We start from the raw sequence: 12,366 nt of genomic DNA on the forward strand, positions 1-12,366 counted from the left end.
GACGCCGGTCTGTCGCAGGTGAGCTGCAATATGCAGGAGGAAAGAGTGAGAGAAAGTTGTGGCGAAAGAGTCAGCAGACGTTCGCCATTACCTTCTGCTGAATCCGTGTGGAGCTTAGGTGTTTTCGCTCATAAACACACACATCGCCCGGTCTGAGATTCGAACCCATGATCCCTCGACCGCGAGTCCGCTGCTCTAACCACTAGGCCATGTACCTCCACTACAGACTTATGTAGAAATATATGACAGGCTTCTTTGAATTTTGGTCTTCTAAATCCATTCACAAGGCCTTACCTGGCCTGGGGCTAAAGCAGAAGACACTCGCCTAAGGGTCACTACCATAAATTTCAGTGTTTATAATAGCTTTCATCCTTTCCTGTACAAGCACTGAAATATGCTGTGGGGTTCATTTAATTATGAAAAGCTTCAGTTTTTTTAGTATATATATATATATATATATGTGTAGGAGTGGCTGTGTGGTAAGTAGCTTGCTTACCAACCACATGGCTCCGGGTTCAGTCCCACTGCGTAGCACCTTGGTGAAGTGTCTTCTACTATAGCCTCGGGCAGACCAAAGCCTTGTGAGTGGATTTGGTAGACGGGAACTGAAAAAGTCCATTGTATATATATATATATATATATATGTGTGTGTCTGTGTTTGTCCCCCAACATCGCTACACAACTGATGGTGGTGTGTTTACATTCCTGTAACTTAGCGGTTCTGCAAAACGTGACTGATAGAATAAGTACTAGGCTTACAAAGAATAAGTCCTGAGGTCGATTTGCTTGACTAAAAGGCAGTGCTCCAGCATGGCTGCAGTCAAATGACTGAAATGAGTGAAAGAGTAAAGAGTGTTCATGTGTGTGTGTGTGTGTGTGTATATTTATTATACTTAAACAAGAATATATTACCTTACTTGAAAACAGGTGAGGGTTGATATTGAGAAGGGCCTCTGGTTACAGAAAAACCAGCCTCAACAATCTCTGTCCAACCCATGCGAGCATGAAAAAGTTAAAAATGAAACATAATTACTTTTGTCAAGCCATTGTCAGATTGCAGTGGCCTTATATAGTATCTTTTGTGTTAAAATCTTTGGATGTGTGGCTTCGAGTGGAGTGGTAATTAGGTCTTCAGGGTGTGTTGTTTTGGAGAAATTTTTATTGATTCAATTTGGGCTTATGTTATTGTTCAGAATCTATTCATGTGTGTAGAACTTCATAGCAGGTGTGAATATTTAGGTGTGTCCCTTTCAGTAGGTTGGTATAGGATAGGTCAGTAGTTTTAGTTGTTTTTGGTTTTATTGAATTTAATCCTTTGGTATGTGTGTATATTTATATAATTGTTATTATTATTATTTTTTTTTCTATCAGCAGAAGTTACAAAGTGATTCAAGGATCAAGAATTTCAAGTATAGCACTTATCAAATTTGACTAAGCCCTACATGAAACTCTCACCCCTCGACTCATTTTTGTTGATTTCAAAATGACCCCCCCCCCCAAAAAAAAAAAAAATTTTATTATTAATCTTGCGTTTGGGAGTCAGAGTTTAGCCAGAGTCAGGGTTGAAAATAAGTTTTAGATGACTGGAATCGCTGCTGATATAAAATTGTACTGGTTCTAACCCTATTGTAATACAATATGTTGAGATTTAAACAATATTTTAATCTCAATCTCGGAAAGGAAGTATTATATATCCAATGAGTTTATTTCCTTTTAAAATGTATATCAAGTTACTTTAACTCTTTCGTAACCAAACCGGCTGACACTGGGTCTAGCTCTGAGTAGAAATGTCATGTCTTCATAAGTTTTCAATTAAAATCTTCCACAAAACCTTAGTCACAATTTATGTTCCTAACACTAGTTTAATGATAACTAAGTTATTTTACTAAATTCTTTGTTGTATTTAAAGTAATTGAAAGAAACCCAGAGCATCTTAACAGAAATATGGTAACAAAAGGGTTAAAATATATAATAGAGAAACAATTCTTAACCCTTTTGATACCAACCCTGCTGAAACAGGCTCTGACTCTGTAGTACAAATGTCTTTTCATAAGTTTTCAATTAAAGTCTTCCACCAAACCTTAGTCACAATTTATGTTCCTAACACTAGTTTAATGATAACTAAGTTATTTTACTAAATTCTTTGTTATATTTATAGTAATTGAAAGAAACACAGAGCATCTCAAAATAAATACAATAATGAAAGGGTTAAAATATAGATTAGAGAAACGATTCTTAGTGTCCAGCCGTCTAGTTTTTAGCTGACATACTTTAAATTTCAGAAAAAGAAGGATGTTTCTTTTCGTTTGTAGTCTGGTTGTTTTATACTATTTTTTTTATAGTTTAATTATCATATATCCTGTTACTTTATAACTTTCGTTAAACACAACCTAATTTTTCTTTTTTTTTAGTTAAGTCAGGATTGTTTGTCTCATATGACTCTTTGTGACTTTAATCATACAAACAATGTCGTAACGGTCGTGTTTCAACCAAAACTTCAGGTAGCTTAGGGTGGCTAAAATTAGCTCAAAGATTCCCATTAGTCATGTATGCTCTGTGCTTTCAATCAATATAAGAAATATCTAATTAAGCTTAATTAGGAATAGAGTAATTAGAGATGGTGGCACCATTAATTAACGAGTTGGCGGTACGATTAATTAACGAGGCTTTGTGTACTGACTTCATAACCCGGATCAAAAGATGTTTCTTTTTTTACATAAAATCATTTTTATTCTTCACTCATTGGACTGCGGCCATGCTGGGGCACTGCGTTGAAGTGTTTTAGTCAAATTAATTGACCCCAGGTCCTGTATTTTTTAAAGGCTGGTACTTATTTTATCCGTCTCTTTTGCTGAACTGTTAAGTTGAGAGAATGTAAAAAAAAAAAATCAACAGTAGTTGTAAAGTGACAGCAGTGGGGGACATACATACATACACACATACATACACACATACATACACACACACACACACACACACACACACACACACACATACACACCTACATACATACACACACACACAATGAGCTACCACATTGTTTCTGTCTACCAGATTCACTCCCAAGGTATTGGTCAGCCTGGGGCTGTGCAGTAGAAGAAACTTGCCCAAGGTGGCATGCAATGGGGACTGAACTCTAAACCACATGGTTGCAAAGCAAGCTCGTTAACCACACAGCCATGCCTGCTAAATTTCAAATCTGCGAAACAAATGTATTTTGTATCAGAGAATCACAGGTAGTTTCAGGGTGGATTGGTTTCAAAAGATTAAAATATACATTTACAACATTTTTGTGAAAAATGGGGACTGATAAAAAAAGAAAGCCTTTCCAAAAGGCTTTTAACGTACCCAATGGGTGAGCTTTTAAGAGGTCACATGGTCTGATGGGTTTTTTGTTTACTGTTTGTTGTATTTCTTTTTATCTTTTCCTTGTTTCTGTCATTAGACTGTGGCCATGCTGGGGTACTGGCTTGAGGAACTTTAGTTGTGGAAATCAACCCCAGTACTTATTATTTTTTGGTAAAGCTTGGCGCTAATTTTATTGCACTCTTTTGCTGAGCCACTAAGTTATAGGGACATAAAACACATCAACACTGGTTGTCGAGAGGCACACACACACATTGATATATGTGTGTGTGTGTGTATATATATATATATCCATGAGGGAACGGCGACTTTCGAGTCGAAAAGGTCTGCAGAGCTGGAGGAGAAAAGACGACAACGGAAGGAGCACCAACAACAACCACGTGTGACTCTCCCTTCCGGCACTAGATGTCCGCACTGTGACCGATCTTTTCGAGCAAGAATTGGTCTTATCAGTCACCTACGGACTCACCAGTAAATTTGCGCGAAGACCATCATCCTCGACCTTGAGGGATTGCCATCTGATCATATATATATATAAAATTATAATCTAGGGTAAGAGATACCACCATGCTGGATATAGCAGCCAAAACTTGACTCTAAAACCATATTAAATGTCCATACAGCACCAGGAGAGAAGACAAAATAAAGTAGCAAAAAATTACAAAAAAAACCCCCATTTAATGTGGTTTTAGAGTCAAGTTTTGGCTGCTATTTCCAGCATGGTGGTATCCCTTAGATGCCCTAAATTATAATTTTAATAATTATTACCTTTGAAGGTTTTTATTCCCATGCTGGCCACTTGATAAGATCGTTATTTTAAATTAACAATCTTATCATTATATATATATCGCGTGATCACGTGACCGATCAGGCCATCAGATGTTGTTACACATCGCTGGTCACAATGCGATATATGTGGTCTGTAAAAAGCATAAATCTGAAAGAAGCAGCACCATCGAAGATGTAGAGCAGTATATATTAAAAATGGGGAAGGCCAGTTCATTGGATTACGTTTGTGTATCGTCAGGTCTCAAAACCTGCTGGCCCAAGACCTCTTAAAAATATTTTTAAGAGATTTTGGGCCAAGAGGTTTTGGGATGTTATGATACATCACAAATCTGAACCCTTGAGTGATGTCTTCTACTACAGCCCCAGGTTGACCAATGCCTTGTGAGTGAATTTGGTTGATAGAAACTGTGTGGAAGCCCCCATGGTATTGACCAGACTATTGGATGTTGTTATACATTGCTGGTCACAATGCGCTTTGCATCATTCAGCTTTTGAATGACGCCACCCTACTGGCTAGGCAAGCAGGTCAACATTTGCAGGGTTGCCCATTTACTGCTTAAGTTGACTGTAGCAATGTAAAAGGAAGTGTTTTGCTCAAGAACACAATGTACCATACAGTCTGGGAATTGAACCCATGATCTGGTGATCAGGAGTGCAACACCCTAACCACTAGGCCATACACCTTCACTTTGTGTGTGTGTGGTAGGTGTGTATCTTTGTGTTGGTTGTCCCACCAGCACTTGATGCCTGGGGTTGGTCTGTTTGAGTAAACCCCTCAAGGCTGTCTGATGATTGAAATAAGTAAAAAGTAAAAGGTTAATTAAACCATCATTTAGCACCTGTGTTCCCTGTTGGCAGGGGTTGGATGTTTTGACAGAATCCGATGGGTCCAGACGCTGCATCATGCTCCGCTGTCTGCTTTGGTAGGCTTTCTATGGATGGGTGCTCTTCCTAATACCAAGAACTTTACAGTCGGTACTGGGTGCCATATTTTTTTATGGCACTGGCGCTGGTGAGGTCACCGTGCAGCTCACAAGGCTTTGAAATCCAAAGGTGGGGTAGGGAGCTTTATGCTTGAAGATAAGTGTTAAAGGATATGAGACAGGGATCAGGCAGAGCAGGTACTTGTTTTTTTTTTAATAATATTTTTGCTGTTTTTTTAAAATCTCAGAAAATAATTAAAAATTCACATTTTTTGTCAAATTATTTTATATTTATCTCTCTATCCAACTGTAAACATTATAAATATTTCACTAACTTTTTGTTATAACTTGGCAAAAGGGTACATTTTTTGCCAAAAATTGCTAAATTTGTTCCCACAGTCTTTATCCACAACCGGAATCGTAAACTTTCTCTTGTAGGCTTCTCACATTTAGAAGAGGATAAATAGTGGTGATGATTAAAAGTCATTTGTTGAGAATTCTTTCTGATGGTTTGCTTTCTGTTCTGTCTTTTTCAGAGGGTTCTCATCAATATGGACAAAAAGAAATATTCAGGGAAGACATGTCGCCTGCTTTCAATGTTATCGATGACATCAGCTTTCTTCCTTGTAGAAATCATTGTAGGATATTTCACCAATTCCATGGCACTGGTTGCTGATGCTTTCCACATGCTGTCTGATGTTGTTGCTTTATTCATTGGGTTTGCATCTGTCCGAGTAAGTATGATCGACTCCAGCCGAAACATTACTTTTCTTCTCACACAATCCAAACATGACTATCACTCTTGTTGCATAGATATGATGTTGTAACTTGGTAGAAGTAACGGAAATTGCTTCTGGAATAAGTACTAACCACCGAGATGAGTAAAGATTGGACAAAGTGCTTTGTGGTATTCTCTCCAGTTCTTCACATAATTCCTCATCTCTTAAATATAGAACTGTACAGAGAAGGACGTGTAGCTTTCCTGAGGCAGGATTTGAACTACAAAACTTTAAAATATGAATATTTACAAATGAAATCTAAGCCTAAATTTACAAGAAAACAAAACCTTATTTTCCCCCCCTCTCTCAACTATTGAGCTACCCTCTCTCTCTTTCGGGGAGGCACAAGCACCTACACGCACATATACACACACGGCAGTAACTTCCACCTACCGAATTCAATCACAAAGCTCCGGTGAGCTCGGGGCTATAGTGAAAGACACCTACCCAAATAGTTTTTATCTCATTTCCTGCTGTTCTCACCTACCCTTGTGTAAAGCAGGGTGGCCATATATCTTCTCTATAGCAAGGCACCTGCACTTGTCCCTCTATCATACTGTAGCCTTTCAACACTTAACATAAAGCCCCCCCCCGCTTTTCAAACACCCTTTTATTTAGTTGAGGGGGGCTGTTTCCTTTCTTTACCTTGTCTTGCAAGCTACTTAGTGGCCTCATGTGCACCAATCTTACAAAGGAGAGCACCCAGTACCCTCTGTAAAGTGGTTGACATTAGAAAGGGCCTCCGGCTGAAGAAACCGTGTCAAAGCTGACATTGGGGTCAGCACTTTGACTCATCGAACCCTGTCAAACTATCCAACCTATGCCAGCATGTATGACATGATGATGATGATCTAACTAAGAAAAAGGCGGTGAGCTGGCAGAATCGTTAGCACGCCGGGCAAAATGTGTAGCCGTATTTCGTCTGCCGTTATGTTCTGAGTTCAAATTCCACCAAGGTCAACTTTGCCTTTCATCCTTTCGGGGTTTATAAATTAAGTACCAGTTATGCACTGGGATCGATATAATCGACTTAATCCATTTGTCTGTCCTTGTTTGTCCCCTCTGTGTTTAGCCCCTTGTGAACAATAAAGAAATAAGAAGCTTGCACCAAACTTCTGTGGCTGTTTTGGCCGGATTTTTACAGCTGGATGCCCTTCCTAACACCAACCACCTAACAGAGTTGACTGGCATTCTGAGTGGTCAAGGGTTAAACCAGCCATATCCAGCCCAGATATTCTACTTGTTTTATGTTCAGACTGGCCAGGTCTAGCCTTTTACACCTACCCTACAATGTCATTCTAAAAATAAACAATCCCATCATTGAAATCTCAAAACTGTGAGATAATGCATAATTAATTTGAAACAATCATCATCATCATCATCGTTTAACGTCCGCTTTCCATGATGGCATTGGTTGGACGGTTCAACTGGGGTCTGTGAAGCCAGAAGGCTGCACCAGGCCCAGTCTGATCTGGCAGTGTTTCTACGGCTGGATGCCCTTCCTAACACCAACCACTCCGTGAGTGCAGTGGGTGCTTTTTACATGCCACCGGCACAGGTGCTAGGGGGGTCTGGCAAATGGCCACGATCGGATGGTGCCTTTTACGTGCCAGCGGCACGGGGGCCAGGCGGGGCTGGCAACGGCCACGAACGGATGGTGCTTTTTATGTGCCACCGGCACGAGGCCAGTCGGGGCGGCGCTGGCAACGGCCACGTTCGGATGGTTCTCTTACATGCCACCGGCACTGGTATCACAAAATAAGCAGCATAACATTTAATAAGGAAGTTTGAATGCTAAAAAGGTTGAGGAAATCTTGCTTCTTATTCCGACTCCCAAGAATTTGGTGCCAGCAAAAATTAAATTTATTAAAAAAAAAACTTGTCCTTTCTGTTTTTTTCTTTGTAGATATCAAAATGGAGAACCCAAAAAAACACATTCGGCTGGGCTAGGGCTGAAGTACTAGGTGCCCTTGTCAATGCAGTGTTCCTTGTAGCTCTGTGTTTTTCCATTTTTGTGGAATCTCTAAAACGCCTTGTTGAGAAAGAAGAGATCCACAACCCCAAAATGCTGGTTATTGTTGGGGTTCTTGGTTTAGTTGTTAACTTCATTGGACTTTGCTTGTTTCGAGGCCATAGTGAGTATTTTTCTATGTTGTTTTTCCCATTTGCTTTTTTACATCTTTTACCTTTTTTCTTATTTCAGTTATTAAATTGTGGCAATGCTGGGGCATTGCTAAGGTGGCGAGCTGGCAGAATCGTTAGCACACTGGGCAAAATGCTTAGCAGTATTTCGTCTGTCTTTACATTCTGAGTTCAAATTCTGCTGAGGTCCACTTTGCCTTTCATCCTTTTGGGGTCGATAAATTAAGTACCAGTTGTGTACTGGGGTCAATATAATCAACTGGCCCCCTTCCCCAAAATTTCGGTCCTTGTGCCTAGAGAAGAAAAGAAAAGAATGCTGGGGCATCACTTTACTCTTTTACTTGTTTCAGTCATTTGACTGCGGCCATGCTGGAGCACCGCCTTTAGTCGAGCAAATCGACCCCAGGACTTATTCTTTTTGTAAGCTCAGTACTTATTCTATCGGTCTCTTTTGCCGAACCGCTAAGTGACGGGGACGTAAACACACCAGCATCGGTTGTCAAGCAATGCTAGGGGGACAAACACAGACACACAAACACACATATAAATATATATATACATATATACGACAGGCTTCTTACAGTTTCTGTCTACCAAATCCACTCACAAGGCATTGGTCGGCCCGGGGCTATAGCGAAAGACACTTGCCCAAGGTGCCACGCAGTGGGACTGAACCGGAACCATGTGGTTGGTTAGCAAGCTACTTACCACACAGCCACTCCTGTGCCTATCTTTTACTTTTTTTCTTATTTCAGTTATTAGAGTGTGGCTATGCTGGGGCATCACGAAGGTGGTGAGCTGGCAGAATCGTTAGCACACCGGGCAAAATGCTTAGCAGTATTTCGTCTGTCTTTACATTCTGAGTTTAAATTCTGCTGAGGTCGACTTTGCCTTACATCCTTTCGGGGGTCAATCTAACTGACTGCCTCCTCCCCCAAATTTTCGGGGCTTGTGCCTAGTGTTGAAAAGAATATTAACACATAAGGTGGTGAAATGCTGAGTGGTATTTCGTCTGCCATTACGTTCTAAGTTCAAATTCCAGTGAGCTTGACTTTGCCTTTCGTCCTTTCGGGGTTGATAAATTAAGTACTAGTTGTGTACTGGGGTCAATCTAATCGACTGGTCCCCCCCCCAAAAAAAAATTTTCGGTCCTTGTGCCTAGAGTAGAAAAGAAAAGAATGCTGGGGCATCACTTTGAAGAATTTTTTTTAGTTGAATGATACTCTGTAAAGTGGTTGGCAATTAGGGAGGGCATCCAGCTGTAGAAACCATGCCAACGCAGACATTGGATTATGCCTGTGTGAGTGAGATGCTCATTTTGCAACCACATGGTTTTAGGTTCAATCCTGTTGTAGGATCCCTTGGGCAAGTATTTTCTACTGCAGTCTCTAGCTGATCAATGCCTTGTGAATAAATTTGGTTGAGGGGAAACTGAGGAAGTCCATTGTGTGTGTATGTATGCAGAGTTGTGTTCATCCACATCATCCCTTGGCAACCGGTGTTGGTTTGTTTACATCTGCATAACCTAGTGGTTTGGTAAAAGAGACCACTGCTTGAAAATACGTACGGGGTCGATTTGATTGGCTAAATGTTTCGAGGTCATGTGCCAGCTTGGCTGCAGTCCAGTTACCGAGACAATTAAAAGGTAAAAAAATATACTGATACTTTGCAATATTTGTTCTGCACTGAGTTATTTGAAACTCCCTTGGCAACTCTTAGCATGAGGAATGCCATGAACCAAGTGACTGGTTCATTGGAAATGTGTAAACATGCAGCCAACAATAGTGTCATTCACCAGTTGTAATTTAAATAAATAATTAAATATGTATAACGATGGCATTTTCCTATGGAGATGATAGATAGCCGTTAACAATAGAAAGAGAAATAATTTTCAAAATGTAAAAAAAATATTAAAAAAAAAAAAGTCAATAATATAAAGAATTTCTGTGCAAGCATTTAGAGAATCTAATTCATAATGAAGCTAAATATGCAATTGCAGAGTCAAGTGACATGATTGATAGGAACCGTTGACCTTAAGGGTGTTATTTTTTGTGTGTTGTGGTGGTCGGAGATTTAGGAATGTGACCTTGTTCGGTTACAATACTCAGACGTCATTTTGCATCAGGGAAAACCGATTATTCGACATTATTTTCGTTGGGAATGTTCTTGGGTCAGTTTGATGTTCTCACGGCAACGTATTGTGGAGACTGAGCGTTATGGTATTTTAATATTGTTTTGTGAAATATTTTAAAGGCGGCGCACTGGCAGAATGGTTAGCACACCAGGCGAAATGCTTAGTGGTATTTCGTCTGTCTTTTATGTTCTGAGTTCAAATTCTGCTGAGGTCGACTTTGCCTTTCATCCTTTCGGGGTCGATAAATTAAGTACCAGTTGTGTACTGGAGTCGATCTGATCGACAGGCCCCACCTCCCCAAAATTTCGGGCCTTGTGCCTAGAATAGAAGAGAAATATAATTCTTAAGGCAGTGAGTTGGCAGAATATTATTATTATTATTACTACTACTACTACTACTATTACTACTACTATTACTACTACAACAACAACATAAGGCAGCGAGCTAGCAGAAACGTTAGCACACCAGGCGAAATACTTAGCAGTATTTCGTTTGTCTTTTACGCTCTAAGTTCAAATTCCGCCGAGGTTGACTTTGCCTTTTGGGGGTGGATAAATTAAGTACCAGTTGCATACTGGGGCAATCTAATCGACTGCCTCCCACCATCTCCCCCAAAATTTCAGGCCTTGTGCCTAGAGTAGAAAAGAATATTGTTTTGTAAAATATGTGCCTTTTTTTCTGTTTTAAATTATTTTTACTTGTTTCCGTCACCCTGGGGCACTGCCTCGAAGGGTTTTGTTGAACAAATAAACACCAGCACTTTTTTGTTTTCTTTTTGGTGGGGGCGGGGTTTAAGTCTGATACTTATTCTGTCAGGCTCTTTTGCTGAACTACTAAGTTATAGAGACGTAAACAAACCAACATTGGTTGTCAAAGAGTGGAAGCACAAAGACAGACAGATACACAAGCACATTTATGATGGGCTTCCATGCAGTTTCCATCTGCCAAGTCCACTCAGAAGGCTTTGGTCGGCCTAAAGCTTGAAGACACTTGCCCAAGGTACCATGCAGTGGGACTAAACCTGGAACCATGTCATTGCAAGCTTCAATTTCTGAAGTATTTAGGGTTACTAAAGTAGGCCTATAAGAAAAGGCTTTCCACTCATGACTACCTCATATGTTTTTGTACTTTTTAAGACTGGATTGCTCAATGTGTTCTTCTTTATTTAAGACGATAGGATGCGGTTTGATGAAAATTAGCTGCTATTTCTAGCATGTTAAGTGATTGCATAGAGGTTCTTTTATTAGTTTGTGTCTGTCATAAATTTTGCCCACTGAAGTAGACCTTGTAATAGACTGGCCTATCCAATTATGACCATCCCTCATTGTCTGAGATGCTAACCGTTCATTTTTTGTTCTTTTTACTTGAAGCTCATTCCCACGGCAGCAGTCACGGTGATAAATCTGAAAATGTTGCGTTAGTGGAGAATAAGATTGGTGGTAACAGTGATGATGTCGTTATCAGCCATACAGAAGAAGCTACAGAAGAGGTTCCTGTCAAAATACGTAAGACACTCATTCTTTTTCTTTTCCTTTCACCTTTCACCTTTTCCCTGTTCTTTTCCTGTTGTAAAGGTGACTTAGTGATTAAAGTATTGGGTTGTCTGGAAAGTTCTTGCCGATTTTTAAAGGAAAAAAGAAGGTCAATAAATACTTGCCATTACATTTTTAGTCAACCAAATATGAACATTTTGTTGCACAATGCGTCTCCATCTTTCCTTTAACTTGAAAATATCCTCTTCCCAGAATTGAGGTTATTTCATGGCAAAGAATTCATCAAGGTATCTTTTTGCGACATCCAAGGAATTGAAATTTTTACCATTAAGACTATTCTGCAGAGACCTGAATAAGTGGAAATCTGAAGGAGCAATGTCTGGTGAATATGGAGGGTGGGGTAACACATCCCAGCCGAGCTGCAGCAATTTTTGTCTGGTTCCCAAAGCATCAAGTGCCGAAAATGAACTTTCTTATCTTCCATTTTAAAGGGTTACAGAATTAACACAGGTTATAGGAACATAAACCTTCTTCCACGAAAAGATAGCTTAAACTGTGCTCTAAATGGAGGTATAGTCAAATCCTATTTTATGGACTCAACCATGTTCCAAAATAAGTCGAAAGGTAAGCTTCTATAAATCGGCAGAAACTTTCCAGACAACCCAATATATAGCTCACAATCTTAAAACAGTGAGTTCAATTCCCAGCACTGCATTGTGTCCTTGAGCAAGACACTTTAT

General features: G+C 39.8%; 1 protein-coding gene across 3 annotated transcripts in view; it reads left to right on the plus strand.

Moving 5' to 3' along the window:
- LOC115213977 (zinc transporter 1) overlaps positions 1-12,366 on the plus strand; it is a 51,030-nt gene that overhangs the window by 24,579 nt on the left and 14,085 nt on the right. For all 3 annotated transcript variants that reach the window (XM_036504483.1, XM_029782986.2, XM_036504484.1), the window contains exons 2-4: positions 5,615-5,812; positions 7,764-7,992; positions 11,504-11,638. In XM_036504483.1, the coding sequence (XP_036360376.1) occupies positions 5,630-5,812; positions 7,764-7,992; positions 11,504-11,638 (547 nt within the window). In that variant the 5' untranslated portion in view covers positions 5,615-5,629. The remainder of the gene's footprint in view (positions 1-5,614; positions 5,813-7,763; positions 7,993-11,503; positions 11,639-12,366) is intronic.

Source organism: Octopus sinensis, linkage group LG7 (assembly GCF_006345805.1).
Source record: "Octopus sinensis linkage group LG7, ASM634580v1, whole genome shotgun sequence".
Lineage (NCBI taxonomy): Eukaryota > Metazoa > Mollusca > Cephalopoda > Octopoda > Octopodidae > Octopus > Octopus sinensis.